The 24,959-nt window shown below is 59.6% G+C and overlaps 1 protein-coding gene across 5 annotated transcripts; it reads left to right on the plus strand.

The window, feature by feature from the left end:
* The first annotated feature begins 400 nt into the window (after positions 1 to 400).
* Positions 401 to 24,218, plus strand: TMEM201 (transmembrane protein 201). Of its 5 annotated transcripts, none has more exons than XM_039474009.2 (11): positions 401 to 660; positions 7,774 to 7,894; positions 8,720 to 8,914; positions 10,298 to 10,474; positions 12,194 to 12,546; positions 12,961 to 13,161; positions 18,343 to 18,575; positions 20,422 to 20,493; positions 21,079 to 21,378; positions 22,334 to 22,471; positions 23,697 to 24,218. In XM_039474009.2, exons 1-11 carry the CDS (start codon positions 548 to 550, stop codon positions 23,792 to 23,794), a joined length of 2,001 nt encoding a protein of 666 aa, XP_039329943.1. In that variant the 5' UTR covers positions 401 to 547; the 3' UTR covers positions 23,795 to 24,218. The 5 variants fall into 5 exon arrangements, with proteins under 5 accessions (XP_039329943.1, XP_074236129.1, XP_074236126.1 ...); XM_074380028.1 differs by lacking the exon at positions 23,697 to 24,218 and adding an exon at positions 21,589 to 21,647 and having other exon boundaries at positions 22,334 to 22,410; XM_074380025.1 differs by having other exon boundaries at positions 22,334 to 23,785.
* The last annotated feature ends 741 nt before the right edge of the window (positions 24,219 to 24,959 follow it).

Genomic DNA, 24,959 nt, shown 5'->3' on the forward strand with positions numbered 1-24,959 from the left:
ATCCGTGGATGATCGTGTTTCTAAAAAGCTAGTTTTTCAACCTTTGGAGCAGCTTAACAGCACTGGGCGCATAGGCTGGGTTTGGCTAGAAAGGATTAGCGAGGGGGAAAAGGCTCATTACAAGCAGTTGTGTACGCTGGAGATGCTCCCCTTGGCAGAAGGTCGGTGGACTTTCTGACGCCCGACCTCCCTGCCTGGCGGCAGGCGCGTGAGACAGAGGGCGTGGCTTTCCCGCCGAGCTCCGCGCCCCGCCCTCTCCGGGCAGCCTTCCACCTCCGGCCGCGTGGGGGCGCTCCCGGGCCGGCGCAGTCGCTGCCGCCGCCGCCCCGCCCAGCCAGGCTCACTCCGCGCCCCGATTGGCTGCGCGGCGGGAGCGCGCGGAGTCAGGGGGCGGGCCCGCGCCCGCTACAAAGCGGCGAAGGTCACGGCGCGAGGAGGCGCGCGCCGCAGCCCCGCGTCCCGCCCGCGGCCCGTGCCCACGGCGTCGCCGCCGTCCGCCCGCCTGCCCTCCTGCCTGCCCGCCTGCCGTCCTTCCGTGCGGGGAGCCATGGAGGGAGTGAGCGCGCTGCTGGCCCGCTGCCCCACAGCCGGCCTGGCCGGCGGCCTGGGGGTCACGGCGTGCGCCGCGGCCGGCGTGCTTCTCTACCGGATCGCGCGGAGGTGAGTGCACGGCTCGGCCCCACGCGGCCCTCGGCGCCGCCCGCCGGGCCCGCCCCCGCGCCGCCCCGGCCCGCTGCCCGCCTCGGCGGGGACCCGGCCTGCTCGCGGGCGCGCGGAGACCCCCGGTGCGCGCCTCCGGCCCCCGAGACCGGATTGGGACTGCGGTCGGGAAGCGGCTACGGAGTCGGGGGCGGGGCGGGGACTCCGGGAACGTAGGTGCGGGCGGGAGCGCGGCGCGGGGGCCACAAACTTCCTCTGGGAGCCGCGCGGGGCTGGAGCCGGTGCGCGCGGGCCGCCCCTACCCTCAGCCCCACGCCGGGCCCTGGTAGACCGCGGTCTGGCGATCGCGGCTGGCGCTTGCCGCTCTTGGTGTGACGTCCCGGGTGTTTTCCTACACGCCTCACATCCGCGCGTTTCAGAGCCGCAGCCCCAGCTTCCCCGAGAGCAGCTGAGGGACAGGGAGGCTGAGCAAATTGACATTAATGAGAGGAATCATGGTTTGAGCCGATGGAGCCTGTAGGGTAGATCCCTAAGCCGGGCCGCCTCCCAGACGTGGGCAAGGCCTGAGATGCTTCAAAGCCTGTCAAGAGGGGCCGGGGCCACCCTCATCCATGCCCGGCTCACGGGTCATGCGGGTCCCCGTGTTCAGATCCGGCCTCTTATTTTTCTTTTCTTTTTTTTTTTTTTGAGACGGAGTTTCGCCCTTGACCAAGCTGGAGTGCAATGGCGCGATCTCGGCTCACTGTAACCTCCACCTCCCGGGTTCAAGCGATTCTCCTGCCTCAGCCTCCCGAATAGGTGGGATTACAGGCATGTGCCACCACATCCGACTAATTCTGTGTATTTTTAGTAGAAACGGGGTTTCGCCATGTTAGCCGGGCTGGTCTCAAACTCCTGACCTCGGGTGATCCGCCCTCCTCCTGCTCCCAAAGTACTGGAATTACAGGCGTGAGCCACCGTGCCTGCCCAGATCTGGCTTCTTTCATTGGCCTTCATCGCCAGGGATAAAAGCTTCGTGGCCTCTTGCTTCAGCAGAGCCTTGCTGGTAGCTTACTGTTTCTCCACTTGATCCACCTTTCCAGAGGGCAGGGGGAAATGGGGGTTGTGAGAGCATCCTGGAAAGAGTGGGTGGGTTTGCAGCTTCCGCAAGGGATGCAGGAAGCTCACCCACTTAGATAGAAGGGGTGAAGGGACTTGCCCACTCAGCAGCAAGTGACAGAGCTAAGATTTGAACCCTGACCATCTGGCTGGTCTGTTTGTTCTTCCTTAACCCATAACCGGTGCTGCTTCTCTCTTCCAGGAGGAAAGCAGGGAAAAAGAATTGCAGGTGGTTGAGTCACAGGCTTCCCAGAGGAGAAAGGGATGGGAGGGACATCAGCTGTGTCTGGTGGATGGGCCAGATGTGACTGAGGAGGGTAGGTGGGGGTTGAGGGACCCCCGCCCGTGGGTCCGTGACAACCCAAGTCTCTCTATATCAGTTTCTCCTGGATTTCTGGAAGCTGAGCATCTGCAGGACCAGCTGGTCCAAGCCGGTGGTTTGATAGCCAGGGGACTGAGGTCCACAGACCTCAGGTGATTTGCTCTGATTCCCAGAGCATGTTGGCAGCTGAGCTGGTCCAGCACCCGGTGTTTTCCTGGATGATGCTGCCTCTCAGCTAACCCAGGATGGGGGATGTTGCCCCAAGGATCAGAGCTTGGGTGAGGGCATGGCCTCCCAGCCACACAGCACCTCCCTTGCATTTATTGAGGCTGGACACTGCAGCCATCCTCAGGGGTCCTGTCTCCCCTTCCTGCCCTGCTGGCGCAGCTTTCCATCTCCTGGGAACAAGAGTTTGGGGCCTTGGAGAAGTATTGGGCTAGCTGGTGCCAGGGGAGTTAGGAGGGTGCCTGGAAGTCCTTTCACGCCGCTGACAACACCAGCGGGTCATGGTGTGATGCTGGGACCATTGCTGTGGATTGGGCCAAGAAAGGCCAGCCCTTCCCAGGAGGCTTTAAGATGTCCTCACAGAACACTGCATTTCACCTGGTGGTCATAAATTGGCCACTGTCACAATTCAGAAGCCACATCAGCCTAGCAAGAGGCTGAGCCTTCCTCCCTCTGAGGAGGAGAGTGCCGTGCCAGCCAGGAAAGAAGCATGGACTCTGGCTGCAGTGTGGGTTTTGAATGACCCTCGGGAAGGCGTGTAAGGAGAGCTGTTTTTGGAAGGCGACTTGGCTGGGTGGGTGTTTGCAGGCTCAGCATAGAGATAGCAGAGAGGAGGATGTAGAAGGAGCGAGCAGGTCAGCCCCTCCTTGTGCTTTAGGACTGGCAGAGGCACCTGGGCAGGAGGCCGCTTCTCTGAAGGACTGAGTCCTCCCACAGCCTCAGTCAGGGCCCACCCTGGCTCCCCCATTCATGGAGTCCTCTCGCCCCCATGATTGTTACTGATGGGAGCAGCTGATGACAGCTATAAGCACCGCACACTGTCTTCTCATGAAACTGCCAGGGCATGCCCTACTGTTATCCCATTTTACAGATGAGGAAGCCAAAGCTTGGGGAGGTTGGGCTACCTGCCCCACATCAACTGGCTGTCAAATGGTAGGACCCTGCCTCGCACCAGAACTTGTCAGCCCAGCTTCCGGCTCCGGGGCTCACAGAGCACCTTGACTGCTTCTCTGCACCCATGGGAAGCCACCAGGGTCAGCACAGTCACAGGGCAGACGCCCCAGTTCCACTTCCCTGTGTCCAGGCCATTGTGAAGGTTGTGGCTTCCTAGGCCTCCCTGTCGCCTGGACGCTGTTGCTCGGTTGCCTGTCCTCAGCCCTCTTCAAATGATGCCCAGGATCCGTGCCCTGCCAGCACATCCCTGCACATACCGCTGTCCCGCCTCCGAGGCTTTGTTGGTGTTTACTGGGATTGTCTCCTTTCTAGTGTTTGGGGACAAAGAGGATGCAGCCTCCCAGAGGATATGCAGCAGAGCCTCACTCTGAAGTCAGAGTCCCCTGTAACGGCCCCTCTTGTTTCCAGGCTTACCCCTCCCACTCACTCTCCTGCTGTGGCATGCTCTCCCTGAGCGACCACTGCACCCTGGGCACACATTGGGTGGTCCCCTCCCTCTGCTGTTTGTCCTGCTGGCGAGCACAGCTGTGCTTCGGGGCGACAGCAGATGCACCCATCATTGGCCTCTGTCCTGTGGCATCTGTCACCAGCTGCCCTGTGAGGTCGTCGCTCCTGCGTTGCTCATGTTGCATCTCTGCCAGCCTAGCGTGGTGCTTGTGAAACTGATGGGACGTTCCACTTGCACCAGGCTGGGGTCTGTTCCCCAGAAGGGTGGATTTGGGGCGTTTTCCATCTTGGTGTTGGAGTTACTGCTGTGGATTTAAGTGTGTTTTGCTTGGAGATGGGCTGGAGGCCTGGCAGTGCTACATTCTGAATTGCATTTTGATGCTGCTGTTGCTGAAGCCCAGGAGGCCCCTTCTCAGGTCCTTCTGGTTCAGTGAGACATGGCGTTGCCCACAGAAGCAGGAAGTATAGGTGAGGAGCTGCCTGGGAAGCTGTCCTGGGATGTCCTTGTGGGAGGCTGGCCTCTGGCTCCCTGGGTCCCTGCAGGAACCTGACTCTCAGTCTTTCCACCCCCACTGGGTGTCCAAGGTCCCAAGCAATGCACTGGGCCCCTGTCTGAGGAGGCTGTGATTTCTCATGGCTTGGCAGAGACTCTGGGAGATGTCCAGCCTGCTACGGCCACTCAGCTCCCCAGAGCAGGGACCAAGCCCCATCCAGTGCCACTTTTAGCAGGTGTCTGATTCCTGACACGTTCCTGGGCCGAGGACCCAGTGCTAGGTTCACACCTAGAACAGAGCCCTTCCCACCTGCAGGGAAGAGTGAGGCGTCGCGTGGGAGCTTTGTTTTAGTATTTGTCTGGACTCAGGAGTGGTGTCATCGTTAGGGACACATGCCCATCTTGTTTACCCTCAGTGTGTGTGCTGGGCTTGTGGGCAGGGCGGGTACAGAGCCCTGGCTGTTTCCAAGGGACCCATATCCCCTGGGCGACCTCAGGCTCCCCAGGGGCTCAGCATCAAGCTAGCAGGAGCTGGGAGAGTGGCCTCCAGGCCCTCATGTCTGCCCACCCAATGGGACGCATAGGCTCAGCTGCTGTCCCCCTAGAGCTGGGACGGTTGTGGGCAGGGGCAGCCCCTCCCAGCCCGAGTTCCTTTCTTGCTTGTGTTGCAGGGACATTCTGTCATGTCACCTTAAACCTTGTCCACCAACTATGGTTTGTCCCAGAGCCAAGTTAAGGACAGAGTCTGCTGGCTTGCAGAAGAGAAGTGGGCTGAGGATTTTTCAGGGAAATTTGGGGGCATCTCCCAGAGCAAAATCAGGGCCCAGCCTAGGTGGCTCAGAAGAGATTGGCCCAGATGCTGCCTCAGCAGGCTTGGCAGAGGCCAGCGGCCAGGACTGCCCCCACCTGCGTGGGGACCTTGTCTGAGCCATAGACAATGTTTCATATTCAGTCACATGTCTGAAGCCACCGAGCTGGCACCGGGGGGCCTGCAATTCATGCCCAGCTCCCTGTCACCCCCTCCCTACCTGCCTCTCGGGAACTTTCAGGGCTCCCCCCAAAAGGCACTGTGGGAGAGAACCGCTGGCAGGTAGGTCCCACCTGACCAAAGTGGTCGGCAGCTGCTCTGGCCCCGAGAGAGCCCACCCCAACTCTGGCAGGGATTACCAAGGGCTGAGAGTGACAGGAGCTGGAGCTACTGGCCCCAGGGACAAGAGCTAATCCCTTGCCTCCCCCTCCACTTCCAGGCTGGCACATTCTAGATGAGTGGAGCCATTTCCCTAGCAACAGAGCTGGAGATTCCGAGTGGAAACATGACTTCCTGGGGTGGGCGGGGCTTCATGGCAGGCACCCTGGACAGAAGCCACAGCCCCTGCTCAGCTGTCATTGGTCCCCCAGACAGGCTCAAGGGTTGACCTTCCTTTTCAAACAGAGAGAGAGAGCTGAGGTGCCCTTCGTGGGGATAGGAGGCCCATCACCCGAAGGCAGTTGGGTGCAGAGCCTTGTTCTGGCACCGGGCTCTGGGGTGGGGGGTAAGTAAGCAGGTCATCACCCATCAGGATACACCCCCATGCGCAGATACAAAGAAACCTGTGAAACAGGTAATTAGCACAGAGCAAGCCACACGCTTAGTTGCTGGGAATGCTAGATTTGGGCCCACAGCCGAGCAGCCCTCCGCACGCCCCAGAGCAGGGCTCCTGCGCTGGCTGTTTGTGTAATCGGCGCCCGGCGGGCGCTGTCCTAATGCCGAGCACTGAGGGCCTCCTTTCTTTCTCTCATGGGATCTTCACAGTGGCCTCTACTGGGGCAGGGATGCTCAGCAGCTCCCTTGGACGGGTGAGGGATGAGACGGTGGCCCCAGGAGGCAGAGCTGCTCCGAAGCCTTGCCCAGTGCCGTGCCTAGCAGGCTGGCTCCGTTTTGTCACTGGTCCACAGGCCTCGCCTACTGTCTCCATGCTGTTGACAAGATGCAGCAGTCCCTGTGCACTGTGAGGGCTTGGGCCTGTGCTGGGGCAGGAGGTGTGGGGTGAGAAGGGTGTGGGCCGAGGCTACTGGGGAGATGCCAACTGCCCTTGTGGGTGCTGGGCCTTCCCGGTAGGGCCTGTTCCCAGCTCCCCTTCTCTCCCAAGCTTCCCCACCTCCATGTAACTAGGCTTTTTTGGGTATTACTCTAGGCCAGGCACTGTTAAGTTCATCCCACGAGCAGTCCCTTGTGAGAGAGTTGCTTTCGTCCCCAGCTGACAGGTGATCAGAGACTGCCTTAATCTGCCCCTGGTCAGGAGAAGGTAGAGGGGAGGGCGGGCAACCGCAGTGCTGTCAGAAGCAGAAGCCCTTCTTCCCAGGGCCCGGCCTCCCTTCCAGGCCCCTGAAGAGCTGGCTCTTTGCAGAATGCACCTTTCTATCTTACATCACGGCATCCTTGCAGCATGCAGAAGCCAGGGGTGCTGTGGTTGCCCCCACTTCACAGACGTGGGCACTGAGGCTGAGAGCGCAGGAACCTTCTGGGGCTCCATCCTCCTTTGTCTGAGCAGCACCTCAGGATGAAAGGCCAGAGGGCTGTGCTTTCTGGTCCTTTGGACGGGGGGTCGAATATGCAGGGAGAGGCTGCCAACTCTGGCAGGGGCCCAGGCATTGCCCTCGAGCTGGAAGTGGCCCTTGGGGGAGAAATGGGGATTAGGAGTGGGCCGGGGCCCCAGGGCTCCCCCAGCTGCTTCCTGTCCCCCACATTGTTTCTGGATTCCTGGAACTGGAAGTTTGTTGGGCAGTGGTGGTCTCTCTCCCAACCCCTCAGTGTTCCACAGCCAGTCAGGTGGGTAGAAGGGGGCCCAGAGCATGGATCCCCCAGTGTTGGGGCTGGGATTATCCCGAGGCCTCACCTGTCACCACACCTGTGGTCAGCAAGGGCCACTGTTCCCTCTGCCAGAGAGGGTTGGCCCCAGCCTGGGCAGCTGTCACTTGCTCCCTCCCCTTAGCTTGTTTCGCTCTCACACCCTGGGACTCGGTGTCTCTCTCTCTCTCTCTCTCTCTGTCTCTCTCTCTCTCTCTCTCTCTCTCTGGAACACAGGAGGCCCCTTTCAATCTGGAAGCTCCATGGAGTGCACTCTTTCTGCAGCACAGGATCGAGGACCTCGTGGGGGAGGGGTGGTCCTAGAGCCTGGTCCCAGTCAGCCCTGTGGCCTGGCGGGCCCTGGCCCCTATTGCCCTCCATGTGTGGGCCCTGGCCCCTATTACGCTCCATGTGTGAGCCCCAGGCCACCAGTTCCTGGTGGCCCTGGGTCCCCATGCAGCCACACTGGTGTCTAGGGATCTGGTGAGGCTCCAGCTGGATTCCCCTTGAAGGCTGAGAGCCCACGTTGGCCTGGCCGCCTCGGTGGACGCAGCTGCATCCAGTCTGCGTTCATCTCCCTCAGAGCCCTTATTCCTCCTGCCGGCCTGGGGCCCCCATCTCCAGCTTTGCACCCCTAGATCCCACTCCCAGCACCCTTTCCCTGGTGGCCCTGGGGCAGGGCGTGGAGGTCCCCTCCAGCAGGTGCTGGGGTCTTCCGGGCTGACCCACTCTTTCCTTGGTCCACAGGATGAAGCCAACGCACACGATGGTCAACTGCTGGTTCTGCAACCAGGACACGCTGGTGCCCTATGGGAACCGCAACTGCTGGGACTGCCCCCACTGCGAGCAGTACAATGGCTTCCAGGAGGTGTGGGGCCAGGCAGGCGGGCGGGCATGCGGGGGTGGGCATCCAGGAGGTGTGGGGCCAGGTGGGTGGGTGGGCGCGTGGCAGTGGGGGATCCTGAGATTTGCACCTTGAAGCCACCCTCTTCCCCTGCCCTGCCCTGGGCCTCGCAGGCCCTGAGCGTGGCATTTTGTGTACTTCGTCTCGCTGGGTTCTCACCACTGCCCTGGCGCTGCACCCTCACTTGAGGAGGAAACCAACGCAGGCAGATTTGGGGTTCACACCCAGATCTTTCTGGCTCTGCGTCTCATTCTCTGTACTAGATCAGGGCTAGCAAACCTTTTCTGCGAAGGGCCAGATAGGATTTTAAGTTTTGCAAGCTGTTTGCTGTCTGTCACAACTGCTAAGCCCGTCAAGCCACTGTAGATAACACAAAAGTAAATTAGCCTGGCCGTGTCCCAATAAACCATGATGGCAGAAACAGGCAGCTGGTCCACGGGTCACAGTATGCTGTCCCCTGGAGCAGACCAGGGTTTGCAGACTGAGTTCTGAGAGGGTAGGGCTCTGAGGCCACATGCTGGCTAGAGCGTGTGTGTGGGTGGCGGGGCTGGAGGCCCTGCTTCAAGCTGGGCTAGGTGGCTTCACTGGACCTTCGGGTTTCATGGAGATATTGTGAGAAGAAAACCAGCCGCTGTTCTCTGCAAAACAAAAAGAATGGAGATGTGTGAGATCCACCGCCACCAGCCTGGAGCAGCTCCCCAGGGACTTCACCAGACCTGAGCCCGCTGGGAAGTCCTTCCCCACCCAGTGGGGCTCCCCGCTGACCACAAGTCCACCTCTCTCCTGCAGAATGGCGACTACAACAAGCCGATCCCTGCCCAGTACATGGAGCACCTGAACCACGTGGTGAGCAGCACGCCCAGCCTGCGCGACCCCTCGCAGCCGCAGCAGTGGGTGAGCAGCCAGGTCCTGCTGTGCAAGAGGTGCAACCACCACCAGACCACCAAGATCAAGCAGCTGGCCGCCTTCGCTCCCCGTGAGGAGGTGAGGCTGGGTCGGGATGAGAGTGGTGCTGGCTAGGGCCAGAGATACTTAGAGCAGCGGGGGACAGGCACGTGCCAGGTGCTGGCTCTGGGCCTCTGGCCCCTGCTCTGCCAGACAGCGGCTTTTCTGTCCTGTGTGCCCAAAGGGCCCCCCTCACCCTGGCCACTGCCAGCACATTCCAGGGTGTGTGAGTTCTTCTGTCCCCATTGGAGCTGAGCTGCTTCTCCCCGTGTCTTATGGTCACTGCTGTCTGGGTTCCAAGCCTAGGAACACTGTGGAAACCTCAGCACCTGCCAGGTCAGAGGAATTTGTCCCTGGGCAGTGGGGAAAAGGGGCCTCGGGCTCCAGGTGGGGCCCTGTTGGACCCACCCTGTCCTGATTCTCTGCATTAGTCTTGCCTGCTGGCGGCCCTGGCAGTCTGCTGTGGGGTTGGTGGAGGGTGCCTCTGGCTTCTGGGAGGAGGAAAAGGAAGCTAGACATTGCTGAGAGGCTTGGCATTAGGAGGTGGGCCGAGCCGGGAGCCGAGCCTCGCCTGTGCCCACCGTGGCATCCAGGAGCCCTGCTTCCTGGCTGCTCCTGCCTGCCCTCGGCCATCCCAGGGGGTCCTGGCACCACAAGAGGCAGGTCCCAGCTGGGGCCTAGAGACACTGGCTTTTCTGGGGTCCAGCCTGGGAGGGAGGGAGAACAGAGATGAACTCAGGCCGAGGCAGGGATGGGAACCTGCAGTAGGGGAAGGCCGGGCTGACTTGGCAGCCAGGCACCTTTTCGGCATGCTTGGTCCCAGCAAGAAATCACACTTGTGACCTCTCGGCCCTGTAGGCCAAAGCGTTTGCTCCCTCAGAAACAGGGAGGGAGAGGTGCATTGCTCCGTGTCTGAGGTGAGAGAGGGAGGGGACGTGTCTTTTGGGCTGTTCTGGAAGCTAAAACCTTTAAAGCAGCAGGCCTGGCCAGGGGCTCTCTAGCATTCAAAGGGAAGGGCCGGCACCATGGTCTGGGTTGTCTGTCAGTCCGAGTTCAGAAGGTGTCACCCCGCAGCTACCTTCCCCTGCATTCACCCAGCTTCCTGGAGGTCTGCGTGTAGGAAGCAGGCCCTGAGTCCTGGCCTGCGGGTGCCTTCCTGGAGCAACAGAACCTCCTTAGTGTCCCCGTCACCTGCGGGCCCTGCCCTGGAGTGGCTCTCACTCTTGGTAGCCCACATGACCATATACAGTGGGCATTTGTCCTGTTTGGCAGAGGGGAAGCAGGTTCAGAGTGGGGTCAACTTGTCCCCAGTCACCCCCCTAGTAAGTGGCAGGTCGGGATCTGATTCCATGTCTGACCTGTAAGGCAGAGGCAGCTCAGCCCTCCCTGCCGATGCGAGTCTGGTCCCCCCGCCCCCTGCAGGGCAGGTACGACGAGGAGATCGAGGTGTACCGGCACCACCTGGAGCAGATGTACAAGCTGTGCCGACCGTGCCAGGCAGCCGTGGAGTACTACATCAAGCACCAGAACCGCCAGCTGCGCGCCCTGCTGCTCAGCCACCAGTTCAAGCGCCGAGAGGCCGACCAGACCCATGCGCAGGTGGGAAGCAGCATCTGCAGAGTAGCGGGGGTGTTGAGTTTGTTCAGGAAACCCTCCCAGAGGGCTGGGCCCCAGTGACCAGAGGGTAGCTCTTCAGAACTGAGCCCTTATTTTTTATTTATTTATTAATTTATTTTTTTGAGACAGAGTCACATTCTGTCTCCCAGGCTAGAGTGAAGTGGTGTGATCTTGGTTCTCTGCAACCACCTCCTCCCAGGTTCAAGGGATTCTCCAGCCTCAGTCTCTCCAGTAGGTAGGATTATAGGCATCTACCACCTCACCCAGCTAATTTTTTTTATTTTTTTCATAGAGACTGGGTTTCGCCATGTTGGACAGGCTGGTCTTGAACTCCTGAACACAGGTGGTCCACCAGCCTTGGCCTCCCAAAGTGCTGGGATTACAGGTGTGAGCCACCACACCTGGCCAAGCTAAGCCCCTTTACTCTGGGGAAGCAGCGTGCCCATGGAGCCACCTCCCTACACTGACCCCAGGCCCTTCATGTCATTAGCCAGGTGGGTGTCCCCAGGAGAGTGACTGGTAGCACCATGCATTTGTTAGGTACGTATCTGAGCATGGGTTTTGGGGTAGCCCTGCTGTTTCTGAGCACCTTCCTGGAACTTGCACTCGTCTCCCTAGCCACCTTGGTGGTGCACTCTTAGGCCCTGGACCCATTTACAGCTGTGGAAACCACACTCAGGAAAGCTGAGAAGCTTGCACAGGGTGTCTGAAGCCCACACCTGGTATGCAGTGGCCCCAGGGTTTGAGCCTAGAACCATCCGGCTAAAACTAATTGTTGTCATATTACTCAGTTGATGGAATATTCTGTTTAAAAAATCAGATATGGGAGTGAGGTTAAGAAGGAAAATCTACCCGGACAAAGAAACTCCTGTCCACCCCTTTGTGTCCCCAGATGTGACCTGGTTGATATGTGGTTTCTAATCTGTGGCTGGGACATAACCACACCACCCCTGCCCTGCCACACGTTTGCGTGGCCAGGCTTCAGGTGGACCCTGTCCTAGGACCTTTGGTTCTCATTCTGACTGCCTTGTTCCTGGCCTGAATAATTTACGACTGTACTTTTAAGGTTAACTTGCCACAGTTACCTGTCCATTTGTGTCAGTTCCAGTTAAAATAACAATAGGAATTTTTGGTGAGAACTCAAGAAAACAATGGAGAAATGCTTATTTGGAGGCCAGACACAGTGGCTCACGCCTATAATCCCAGCACTTTGGGAGGCCAAGGCAGGTGGGTCATTTGATGTCAGGAGTTCAAGACCAGCCTAACCAACATGGTGAAACCCCATCTCTACTAAAATACAAAAATTAGCCAGCTGTGGTGACATGCACCTGTAGTCCCAGCTACTTAGGAGGCTGAGGCAAGAGAATCACTTGAACCCAGGAGGCGGAGGTTGCAGTGAGCCGAGATGGCACCACTGCACTCCAGCCTGGGCGACAGAGCGAGACTTTGTCTCAAAAACAATAAAAATAAAAATAAAACATATTTGGAGAAATAAGGTCACTACAATATGGAGAGACTTCTTTAAAAGGAGAGTGGGGTAGGGCAGCACTCCTCCCTACCCAGAGGCTCGCGGGCCAGTGGAACTGAGCCCAGGATGTGTGGGAACTTGGGTCCAGCCAGAACCCCACACAGAGTGGCATCAGTGATGGCTAGGGGTGGCTCTGTGGCCATCTCACTAACCTGCCTCTCCCTCCTTTGCAGAGCTTCTGCTCCTCCGCTGCGAAGTCCCCAGTCCAGGTCATCCTGCTCCGTGCCCTTGCCTTCCTGGCCTGCGCCTTCCTACTGACCACTGCACTGTATGGGGCCAGTGACCCCTTTGCCCCAGGTGCCACCGTGCCCTTGGCCCTGCCACCTGGTGGCAATGGCTCAGCCTCACCTGACAATGGCACTGCCCCTGGGGCTGAGGGCTGGCGGCAGCTGCTGGGCCTGCTGCCCGAGCACATGTCGGAGAAGCTGTATGAGGCCTGGGCCTTCGGGCAGAGCCATCAGACGGGCGTCGTGGCACTGGGCCTGCTCACCTGCCTGCTGGCAATGCTACTGGCCGGCCGCATCAGGTATGTGTGGGGTCAGGGCCAGCAGTTGGCGGGAGGGGAACTGTGCTGGATCACTGCCTAGGGAAGGGGCCAAGAGACCCCAGTGGGTGCACAGCCCTAGGCTGAACTCCACCATGTCACTAGTACAAGGCTTGGTTCCAGGGGCTGGGAGTCATCGGTTAGGTAAGGCAGCATGGCAAATGCCGTCTGAGCCAGCCCCCTGCACACCTGTCGTGAGCTGGGGCCCAGTGACCACCTCTCTCCTCCTCCGGCTCTGTCAGGGTGATGATAACCACCTGCCTCCTGTGTTGTGGGGGCTCACGTGGGAGGCTCTGGGGTTCCCTGAGTGGGAGCGTACCTTGTGAGTGCTATGTCCACATCTCCCCTCCTCACTGGTCTCATCCTGCCCTGGGTGACCCTGCTGCTTCCTTTCAGGCTTCGGAGGATCGACGCCTTCTGCACGTGCCTATGGGCCCTGCTGCTGGGACTGCACCTGGCCGAGCAGCACCTGCAGGCCTCGCCCAGCTGGCTGGACACACTCAAGTTCAGCACCACGTCTTTGTGCTGCCTGGTTGGCTTCACAGCGGCTGTGGCCACAAGGAAGGCAACAGGCCCACGGAGGTTCCGGCCCCGAAGGTCAGAGAAGCAGCTGTGACTGCGGGGGGAGGACACGCAGAGGCTCAGACCCAGGCTCTCCCGGTCCAAAGCAGCCCCTCTCTGCCCTGCCTCTTCTCACCTGGTCACTCCCTCCCACCCCCAGCCTCAAGCCCCCGGTCCTGGCCCAGCTCCTCCACTGCCTTGAAGAGTCGGTCTGCCTCCCTTTTCCTTTCTGGTACCACCACGATCCCCGAGTCTCCTGTAGTTACTTGCCCTCATCGCCACCTCTCTGGCCAAGGCCCTTTCACCATCCTGGTGACTGGAATGTGGGTAGCACCCACACAGGCTCTGACCCATGGCTTCCTGCTAGCAGCTCTGGGCACCCCCCACACACACCACGCCATTTTCTGGCTCTGATACTGTTGGGGGAGGTGCCTGGTTCTGCTGTCTTTCCTTCTGAGCCCTGGCACAGGGCTGGTGACAGTGGCTGCAGGCTGGGCCCCTGGCATGCCCTGACTGCAGCAGAGTGAGCCAGGGATAGCGCAGAGCCCACACCTCACCCCCACTTAGCACCTTCGGCCTGTCCCCTTGGTCCTGCTTGTGGCTGAACTGGCCCTGCCAGAGGTGGTGGAACCGTGAAGAACACAGGGCTGTGGCCTGGCCTCCTGCTCTAGGACCCTCCTGAATCCCCGGGGATGGAGAGTGTGATTCTCGGGCCCAGCCTGGCCTTTGCCTTGAGTTTGGGGAGCGAGAGCCTTCCTGAGACGGGCAGTCAGAGTCTGTGCTGATCTTAGGCAATCTGAGATTTTCTAAAGGTAAGGGGCCCAAGGCATGCAGGCCCTCAGTAATACCCGGTCATTGTCATCCTGTCCTGACCTGGCCTGTCATGAGCCTCCCCGGGCCCTGGCAGTGGCCCTCTGGGGCTGCCGCAGCCCACATGGCCCAGCCCCTCTCTGCCCTCTGAGTCAGGGGAGGGGGCAGCCCGCAGACCTGCTCCTCAATAACAAGGCCTGGCCAGGTCCCAGCTGTTCCCAACCTCAGTTTGCCATCTATGAAATGAGGCAGACCCACCTCCAGAGCCCTTAGCTGCCAGCCTCAGTGGAGTAGGGATCACATAAGGTGGCTCATGAAGATACACTCTGGAAGTCAAGGGGCTGCCACGTACAGAGGAAGTTCCCGGCCTGGGGGTGCTAGTCCAGAGTGGCCTGAGGCCGTCCCCTGCTGGGCACGTTCCCTCTGGCTGTGCACTCCCTCAGGGCCAGCATGTCCTGCCAGTCGCCACTGCGAGCACGAGCTCACCTTCCGGATGTGACGGGGTGTGCCAGCTGCTCTCCTGTGCCTTGGAGCCTGGGGGAGGCAAGAGCAGATCACAGGTGCCTGAGGGTTACACCTGCCACCTGGGTCTGCAGGGATGGAGGGGGCAGCTGTCGGACCCCACTGATGTGAATCCACCACACCTGGGGGTCCTAGAGGCTGCCCCATCCCAGTGATTGGGTGTCAGCTCACACTGCGCAGTTTCACAAGTGAGGAGCCCCGGTGCATCGGGAGACCCTCTGGGGCTTCTGTGGGCTCTGTGCACAATGGGCTGTGTGGCTTCAGACAGGACCCCGGTGTTTCTGGGCTCAGCTTCTTCTATATGGAGCGTGAGGTGAAAAACCCCTCTGAAAAGCTGTGGATGGGGTCATGCTTCCCGCTGGTTCTGCAGTGAGGAGTGTGAGGTTGAGCCGAAGTGGCCCTCAGTGGTGTCCGTCTGAGGGGCAGAAAACCGCCTGCCTGTCCATTGACCCCGCCTCCCACCCCAAAAAGAACCCATCTGAGAGGAGGACATGGCGGATCCAGGGCAAGAAAGCGTCCTGTTGGCGGGGCGTGCCATTGCTTGCGTCTCGAATCTTCGGTTCTCGAGGAAGTGTTGACAGTGCGATGCTAATTTCTGCTTTTCTTGGCATTGGGTAGAAGCAGGACATCTGTGTGTATGCGTGTATTTAAATTAGATTATTTATAATAACCAGAGCCAGCCCTCGCGCTGGCCGGGATCCTCCTGCCGAGCTGATGGCACTCCTGCCCTCTGCTGGGGTCCGAAACGACGTCTCAGGAGGTGGCTCTCAGCTGAGTGAGGATTCCTGCCTTTCTTAGAGTTTGGCTTGACTTTTTAAATTATCCGTCTGTCCCTTCGAGTTACACTACGTGGAGAAAATGCTAGCACCTTCGAGTGTTAGGCAGTAGCTGAGGAAGTGCAGGCACTGCTGTGCTGTGGCTTGTTGACCAGGCATGTGTCACCCCTGCCAGAGACCTCTTCTCCTTGCAGGGGACTTGGGAGGGCCATCGGACCTTCCAGGGTCCAGGTGGGGTCATCCTAGGTATGGGTGACCATGCCTGAGACGTGGGTGAGGTCGATTCAGCCATCCTCACCCTCAGACCTGGGGTCCCTACCCGGGTGGAGCAGGCTCCCCGTGCGCCTTGCCTGGGAGCAAACTGCCAGGACGCAGCCTCCACGCCGCACCTGCCGCACCCCGCCCCGCCCAGGAAAGAGCCTGTGACCTTTCTGTCTGTGACTGTTGCCGAGTCTCTGTCTCGTGTTGTAGAATTGTGGATAATTGTGTAGTGACCCTCTCATCACTGTAACCATCGCTCCCGGCCTAGATGTCGTGTTTTGGATGCTGTGTTTTCAATAAATGCCTCTGGGGCCCTGCTTTTACCCGCTGGCGTCAGGTCCCGCGTCTTTCTTCTTTTTTGTTCTTTCAGAAGGGCTTCTGTGCCAGGGCTGGGGTGGGCAACTGTGTTTGGGGTACAGACACGTCGATAGGAGTCAGGTTTGGGAGCCAGTGACAATGACACCGGCTGGCTCAGGGGGCCCGGCTCGCCTTGCTTGCCTTTCTGGATCGTATTTTTTTTCCGTCTCAATAAACTGCTGCTTAAAACATGGTCTCTCTCCTTCCACTCTTGACGTGGGCTGGGATTGGATCAGAGAAGACCAGATGCCTCCCCTTGGTGTCAGATGAGTGTGACTGGGGCGCTCCCCAGGGCAGCATCCTGGCCTGGTCCTGGGCTCTTAATCCCTCCCTGAGACGAGGTTTGAGGGTACAGGGCAGTCTTGGGGGACCTCTCACCAAAGGAAGTGTCAGCACCTTTGGAGTTCCCCAGGGACCAACAGATTGGACTCCTTTAGCTGGGAGAGGCTCGCTGGGGCCCCCGTGCAGAGCCTAGCCCCTCATGCGCAACCCTGCGAACGATTTCCCAGGTCTTGCTCACTGAGTGATGCTCCCACATATCACAGTGAGGGGGTCAGACTGCCAAGGAACTCCCCACAGCACCACCTTCAGTGGCACCAAACTGGGAACAACAGTACCTGTGCCAGGCAGTCAGGAGATTCAGCTTTTAAGCACTGAGGCAGCCCCAGGCAGGGTGAGCAGGAGCTGGGAAGAGTGGGGACACACTGGCAAGACTCACCCAGTCCTGCTGGAGGCCGGGAGCTGCAGGGCCCAGCTAGCCACCTCAAACCCACGGCCCACTAGGACCTTCCTCTCATTCGTCCCCCAACAGTGCTCACAGATCACAGGGGGTGCTGGTCACCCTTGGCTGACTCTTGGCTACATCTGTGCTGCCAGGTTGGGGGTGGAGGGCACAGGAAGTCCAGCACAGAGCTCTGCTGCCATCTGCTGGAGGGGGCTGCTCGAGGCCAGAGTCCTGCTGCTCCACAAACACCCTCCCACGGAGGACCATGCCCCAAGGTCCCGGCCACACCTTCGCTGCCCCTGCCTGAAGTGTCCTCAGGACCATTCCCTGAAGTCACAGCACTGTCCTGCCAAATGCTACCACCGTTCTAATGAGACAACAGAAAATCTCAGCTTCTATGTAGAGGTGGAGCCTTCCCTGCAGTCTTGGGGCAAGGTGGTGGGCACTGGGCCTGGGAAGCACCGGTCAATGGGCAGGGCATGGCTGTGTCCAGTCCGGCTGACCGGCCCTTCCCCAGGGTCCCCAGCTCAGCTCCTGCCTTGATGCCCACATTCCCCGAACACTGGGCCTCATCTTTGATTCCGAAGTCCAGGTAGCCTCCTGGTACCTTGGAAGGCATTAGAAGGGTCACACGAGTCTCCAGGAAGTCACAGCTGACCCCTCACTTTCCTTATACAACTTTTTTAGAGGGAAGCTAGCTGGGAGGTTGGTGGCATGTGGCTTGGCATTCGGTCGTGATGGGCATGGGTCCCTTAGCCAGCCCCGGCTCCTGCAGGGCCTGGGCCAGCCTGCCCGCTCACCAGCACGTTGTCCACTGGGCTCATTTGTCCCTTGGCACCGAGGTAAGGCTGGACCCCCCGCAGCTCCATCCAGACGGTGGACTAATGTATTAACTGCCTCCGTCCCCCTCTCCCTTCTGTAATCGGGTGCCTTAATCAGAAGCATGGTTGACGTTCTGGCGTGAGGCCATCGGGTCCTGTTGTGTGATTTGTACCATCTCAAGTTAAAGAGACACTGTCACCTTCCGTCTTGCGGGCAGCCTTGTGGTCGTCGATGGGTCTTTTTAAGTTCAGTTTTGGTGTCATCCGTGAGAGCCTCTTCTAAGGGATTCCAAGGCCTGGCTGCCCCTGCAGACCTGCTCTACCAGGAAATTTAGAGGAGTTTCCGGAGTGCGAGGCCGGAGAGCAGGAAGCAGCCTCCCAAGGGCAGAGCTGTGGGAGGACTTCCAGGAATCACGCCTGGGAGCAGAGGGTGCCCAGAGCTGTGCTGGGGCCTGACCTCCTGTGATCCTGGCCCATCTGGGAGATGAGCCAGGGTATCCCTGAGCCCGGCCACTCTGTGAGGAGGCTCTGGGCACAGAACAAGAAGTGGCAAGGACCCCAAGTCCATTAACCTTCATCAAGTGCCTAGCATGGGGCTGGGCATTTTTGCTTCAAGGCAGAGGGGTTGGCACGAGGTTGGCAAGGACGACAGTGTCACTTTAATACCGAGACTCGTAGTGGAGATAGTTTGCTGTGAGCCGAGGGGTAGGTAGGAGGGGGCATGCAGGGAGGGCTGGGTCTCACTGGCCCCTCCCAGCCACCCGCTCCTAATGGCATGAATGTGGTTGAATTGCTTCTCTGCTTTAACTAACGCACGCCTCCTCTGGGACCCCAACTTAGGCCCCCACCTTGCACCGTGGGAGAGGGGTGGGACCTGCTGTCCGGGGCTTCTTCCAGGACCTTCCGCTGACCCTCCTCTTCTCCCATGCCTGACGGGCCCTTGCAGGTCCTTCCCGGGAGACTCTGCTGGCCTCTTCCCCACCAGCCCCAGCCTGGCTATCCCTCACGTGAGCGTCGGAGGCTCTCCAGCATCTCTGTTCATCCCCAGCCCGCCCAGCTTCCTGCCTCTCGCCAACCAGCAGCTCTTCCGGTCTCCTCGACGGGCCTCGCCCTCCTCACTGCCCGGCCGCCTCAGCCGGGCTCTCTCGCTGGGAACCATACCCTCTTTGACTCGAGCAGGTAATGGATGCCCAGGCATTGGCAGACAGGGCTGGGGGCAGCTGGGACAGAACTGTGGGTGCGTACATAGCATAGGGAGGGCCAGGAGGGGTTAGTGTTCCTGCTACAGAGACAGGCCAAACAGAACTTTGAGCCTCAGTTTCCCCTCAAAGAAATGGGGCTAGCTAGGCATAGGTGGCTCATGCCTATAATCCCAGCACTTTGGGAGGCAAAGGTGGGAGGAAGGCTTGAGCCTAGGAGTTCAAGACCAGCCTGGGCAACATAGGGAGACCCTGTCTCTACGAAAATTTTTAAAAATTTACCGGGCACCGTGGCATGCACCTGTAGTCCCAGCTATTTGGGAGGCTGAGGTGGGAGGATCACTTGAACCCAGGAACTGAAGCTGCAGTGAGCTATGATCACGCCACTGCACTCCACCCTGGGCAACAGAGCAAGACCCTGTCTCAAAAAAATAAAAGTAAAGTGCCCAGAATTGTCACAGCAGCTGGGAAGCCCAGCACAGTCCCTCAGTCCCAGCTCTGGTGATGTGACCTTGGCCAGGTGCGTGCACCGTGCCGTGCCTAATCTTTTCCTCTAAAATTGGAACACGCCCCTCAGCAAAGGGGGCCGCTGCAGTGATTCTGGGGGAGGAGATGCTGATAACAGCAAGGCCCTCTCCTCTCATGTGGTTCAAGGGCGGGCCATTTTGCACATGCGGAGGTTGATATTAGGATGGTTTTGCTTTTCCCCTAAGCAGAGATAACCCCCCTGTTTTCAGGGCACCCCAGCCTGGTGGCACTTGAATGGAACTTGGGGTGGGAGGTACCAGGAGCAGCCCTGCCCTGGGCCTGAGCATTCCAACGGAGGTGGCGGAGCTCAGGGACTTCCGTTTCAAGCCTCTTAGGAGGGGTGTGGCAGTCCCAGGGCCTGTTCAGGCCTCCGAGACTGGGTGTCCTGCTCATAAAGAGAAACAGGCAGTCTCCCTGTTGAGGCTCAAGGCAAGGACACAGAGCATCCTGTCTGGGGTGGCAGCAGAGGTCTGTGGGGCACAGGCTCGTGTCTTGGAATGTCCAGTGACAGACAGGACCACAGTCTCCATGGCCAGGGTGGTTTGGAGGGAGGAGTTCTTAGAGACATGCTGGGCCGGGCTGCGGCACTGTGGCCAGAATGCAGCTTGCTGCTTCCCTGTGTCCTCACTCTGCTCCTCTGCACATGCCTCACCCGTGCGTCCTGCAGCCCATGCCTGGCAGGAAGACGGCCTCTCCCAGCATCCACAGAATGGGTTCTAGAAGGACCTGGCTGGTGTGCTGGGGTCATATGACCACCCTTCCCCAGCCTGTCCCCTGGCCCAGTGAGGGGAGGGTTACCTGGATGCTGTGAAAGACCCTTCAGTGCCCGAAGGCGGCAACAGGACACGAAACAGCCTCCAGGTCCCGCGTTCAGCTCTCAGGCAGCCACTTAGAAATGGGGCCCCTGCTCTTGGGCTGCATGCGCCTCACTTAGGAAAAGGCAGCGCGGTCGGTGCTCTCTGGGGTGTAGTCTCGGGATCTGCCATGAGTGGAGAAAGTGGGACTTGACGGCTGGAAAAGCAGGGCCTTGGAAGAAGGGCACGGAACAAGGAGTGGGCATTGTGCCCAGGGCCGACTCTTCTTACCACCCGCCATGAGCCTCAGTTTCTTTCTCTGCAAAAAGAGAGCGTGCCCAGAACCCTCAGATGGCAGTCCAAGGGACCCGCGAGCACCTGTGTTTTCGTGAAAGTGCCTTTGTAAACAGCCAAGGCTGGGTTGGGATTTCAGCAGAGCATTTGTAGGGGCCTCTGCGCGTCGTCCACAGGCCTGACGTGTCACCTGCTTCACTCTGTCTCCAGACTCGGGCTATCTGTTCAGCGGTAGCCGCCCACCGTCTCAGGTGTCTCGATCTGGGGAGTTTCCCGTTTCAGGTGAGGAGGACAGAGCACTAGGTGGGGGAGGGGCAGCATGAGGCGGGGCTTTCCAGAGCACTGTGGTTGTGTGAGCTTCCAGGTCAGACAGACTCCGTGGGTGTGTTCACATCTCAGCCCTGGGCCAGTGACCCACACACCTGTGCCTCAGTTTACTCTTGGGCAAAATGGGAATGACAGTCACCAGGATCAGATGATAAGACACTGCTCTACCGTCCTCACCGGTAGTCAGGGCTGGAGCTGGCATACCAGGTGCCAGCTGGCAGCAGGGCCTCGGGCGAGCTGGCCTTGCATCTCCACGGTTTACTGCCGTCTGGCCTTGCTCTCAGCTCCGGATGGTGCCTGGGGCTTTAGATGGAAATCAAGGGCAGGGGGGCTGTGGCTGAGGCTCCAGGATCTCTCCCCTCCCTTGGACGCCTGGTGGGGGCAGCCCTCTCCTCCCTCAGCTTCCCCCACCCCCAGTCTCTGCACCTTTCCTTTCTTCTGGGTTAATAGAAGAAAACCCCCATTAATGAAATAGCGTGTCATAGCGCTGCCGTGACAGGAGCCCACGTTCATATCATCTTCCTCCCTCGCCCCCTCCAGATTACTTCTCTCTGCTGTCAGGGAGCTGCCCCTCCTCTCCGCTCCCTTCACCGGCACCCTCCGTGGCCGGCTCGGTGGCCTCCAGCTCCGGCTGTCTGCGACACCGCAGGCCCCTCATCAGCCCTGCCCGGCTCAACCTGAAGGGACAGAAGCTGCTGCTGTTCCCGTCACCCGCTGGAGAGGCCCCCACCACGCCCAGCAGCTCCGATGAGCACTCGCCTCACAACAGCAGCCTCTTCACCGTGGAGCCGCCCCAGGTGTCCCGGAGGCCACCCCTGCAGGACACGAAGCACGCCCTGGGTACGGCCTTCTGACCACCCTGAGGGGCCGGGGGAGGGCCCCTGCTGCCAGGAGGCCTGGCTGGGGGCCGCAGTGGGGGGTTTTCCTTGCTCTGACTCCAGCATGCACCTTCCCACTCTGGAGCTCTAGGCACCCCTCTTCTGGCTCTAGTGACTCAAACCCTCTCGGACATTGCCCTCTACTGGCTGATTTCATTTTCTCCTTTTGCAGTTGACCTTCAGGGTCCTCTGTTCCTTGGAACTGATCGAAAACACATCACGCATTGCCAGGTGCGTGTGGTCACAGATACTGTTTCACTCAAATGGTGCTGCACTGCAAAGCATTTAAAATTTTTAAAGTTAGCCCCCAACCTTTCAAATCTACAACTTCCACATGAATGTGTAGATTTCCTTTTTGGTTTGTTTTGTTTGTTTGTTTCTTGAGATGAAATCTCACTCTGTTGCCCAGGCTGGGGTGCAGTGACTAGATCTCAGCTCACTGCAACCTCCGCCTCTGAGGTTCAAGAGATTCTCCTGCCTCAGCCTCATGAGTAGCTGGGACAACAGGCACAAGCCACTACACCCAGCTAATTTTGTATTTTTAATAGAGATGGGGTTTCACCATGTTTCCCAGGCTGGTCTTGAACTACTGGCTTCAAGTGATCCACCCGCCCCAGCCTCCCAAAGTGCTGGGATCACAGGCGTAGCCACCTCACCCAGCCTGAAATGTTTAGATTTTCTGTGTCTCTTATGGTGTCAGAAGATCTGGTCTCCTTGGGCCTGAATACTGGCAGGCAGAGATGGCAGGCCAGTTGAGCAAGGACCTGGCCCCCCACTGCTCAGGGTGGATGAGTGGCTTGGGACAGGCTGGCTCCCCACTTCCGACAACTGTCCTTAGAGCTGAAGTGCAGCTGTCCCACATCTGTCCCTGGGGGGAGCCATGAGCACCACTGAGATACACACCCTTCTTCCTGCAGACCTGAGATCCAAGCTGGAAAGAAGCATCACCTGCAGCGGCCGCTCCATCAAGAAAGAGGACGACTCTTCCCAGTCATCCACCTGTGTGGTGGACACCACCACCAGGGGCTGCTCGGAGGAGGCCACCACCTGGAGAGGTCTGCACCCGGGTTATGGGAGGGGAGTGGGGCAGGCACGCATCCCCAGCTACCATCTCCCCTGCTGGGTGCAGAGCACAGACAGAATCTTCCAGGACGTTGCAGTCCCTGAGCAGCCAGCAGGTAACCCACCCAGCGCCTCTGAATCCAGGGTTAGGGACTCAGCAGCCAGCACTCCCACCCTTGGGACTCGGGCCCAGATCTGCACGATTCCAGTAGCTTCTGGCCCCAGGCAGCTATTTAAATCAACTGAATTACATAAAGTTTGAAATGTAGTTCCTGAGCTGCAGTAGCCACATTTCAAGTGCTCAGTAGGTACCTGTGGCCCATGGCTGCCGTTCTGGCCGGAAGTGCCTAGAGAGCCTGGGCGCTCTGGGACCACATGGCACTGGGGCTGCGGCCTCGCACCAGATACCAAGCTGCCTGGCTCAGATCCCAGGTTCTCTGCTCACTGACCCTCGGCACAGGGACAAGAAACCAGATCAGGGGTCCATATCATCATGCCCCAGATGGGGAAGAGGAGATGTGTGTTGAGGGAGAGGGACAGATAGAGGAAGGGCTTTTCCTGGGAAGGTCGTTTTGCACTGGCTCTTGAAGCCAGTGCCGTCTCCAAATCAGGCCAGGCTGGAGGGTGGCCCAGCGGCTCGGGGGCCTTGGTGAGAAGGCAGGCTGTGGCAGGTGGACCTGCGCTGGCTGCTGCTTCCCTTGGAGGCTTGGGTGGGGGTGCTCCTGCCCCAAACCCCCGTGCCCTCATCTTTAAAGTGGCCAACATGGTCACTGCCTCATCGTGGTCACTATGCCTCATCGCCCAGGCCCCACCCCATGACAGCCCAGCTCACAGCCTTCCTGGCAGCTCACAGTTAGGAAAAGCTGTGCCTTCAGGGAGGCAGGGATGGAGGGGTCTTTCCCGCTAGGGAAGCCTTTGGCCATGAGAAGATTTGGGGGTGAGCTTCACCAGCCTGGGGGAGCACACTGGGCAGAGCCTTAAGCTCCCCACAAACTGCTGCTCAGCTGCACAGCAACCCCACCCATACCCCCTGTTCTAACCGGGACTCTCTACGACCCCACCCACACGCCGTGTTCTGACCAGGTCTCTCCACGGGCCCACCCACACCACGTGTTCTAACCAGGACTCTGCTGCTTCACCCATACCACATGTTCTGACCCGGTCTCTCCACAGCCCCACTCACACTCCATGTTCTGAGTAGGTCTTCCCCGTCTGCAGGTCGTTTGGGCCCCTCCCTGGTCCGGGGCCTCCTGGCCGTGAGCTTGGCTGCCAACGCCCTCTTCACCTCGGCGTTTCTGTACCAGAGCCTGCGCTGACCCGCCGTCAGAGCTCGGAGGGGAGCAACCCGGTGCCTGCTGCATCACCACTGCCGGCCTCAGGACCCTCCCTGGAGGGGCTGCCACCTCTGCCCTCATCTCCAGGGCGCTTGACCTCACTGGACTGTGAGCTGTCCTCAGGACACCTGCCCCTCCTCCCTACCGGACTGCAGGGCTAAGTGTGTGTCTGGGGTCACACACTCTGCCCGCCACCTCCTTGGCTGACATCGGTTGTGTTTGGTGCTGACACTGATCCCGAAGCCAGGGAGCCCAAAGGGCTGCGTGACCCTGGGGTGCCCCCCATGTTCAGCCCTGCCTGGCAGGGACACCAGTACTACTGTATCTGCAGCAGGAGCTGCCCGGCCTGCCTTCTAGCCCCACGACCACAGATGTGGTCACATCTGTGTACTGTACTCCCCTGTCCCACCTGGGGCCACCTCAGAGCCCCGCTAAGCTGAAGGCCCCCTGGGGGAGAGGGTGGCATGGTCCTTGTCGTCTGCCCCATTTCACCCCTTCCTGTGGGGTGGGCAGGATGCCCAGGACCCTCAGAGCTCTGGCTCAGGGGCCTGAGCTGCCAAAGCCCAGCTGGGCTTCCAGGACCAGGGCGGGCCCCTGCCCTGCCCTCCCCTGCCAGATGTTCCCCTGCTTTGTGACCTCTGTTGACCTTCCAGGAAGCAGCCCCATTACCCCCAAGAATGCAGAGCCTTGGCCCGCCTTGCCCCGTGTTTCCAGGCCTGCACGTCTGGTCCTTCAGCTCCGCATGGAACTGCAGGGCAGACTGGCAGGGGGCCTTCAGATCTCAGATGAGACTACACCCCTTTGCCCGCCCTGCTGGGCACCTGCTTCCCTTCAGCCCCTGAGAACCCTGTCCTCCCCTGGTTCTCCTGCCCTCCCCTGGTTCTCCTGCCCCACTCCCCTGATGGGGCTCCTTCCTGGCACTGAGGAGGGGCCTCCTGATGCTGTGAGGCAGGGGTAGGGACTGTGCGCCCATGGCTGTCAGCCCCCACCCTCACCCCCGCCGTCCCACCCTGGACCTCAACACCAGCCTGGGGCAGTGCGTGTCTGCTGGTCACGTACTCGTGCCGGCTGTCTCGGTGGATTCTGAGACTCGCTGCAGGGCGGGAGGAAGGGTCTTCACTCTGCCATTCAGGGATAAAGTTTAATT

Source organism: Saimiri boliviensis, chromosome 11 (assembly GCF_048565385.1).
Source record: "Saimiri boliviensis isolate mSaiBol1 chromosome 11, mSaiBol1.pri, whole genome shotgun sequence".
In the NCBI taxonomy this organism is placed as follows: domain Eukaryota; kingdom Metazoa; phylum Chordata; class Mammalia; order Primates; family Cebidae; genus Saimiri; species Saimiri boliviensis.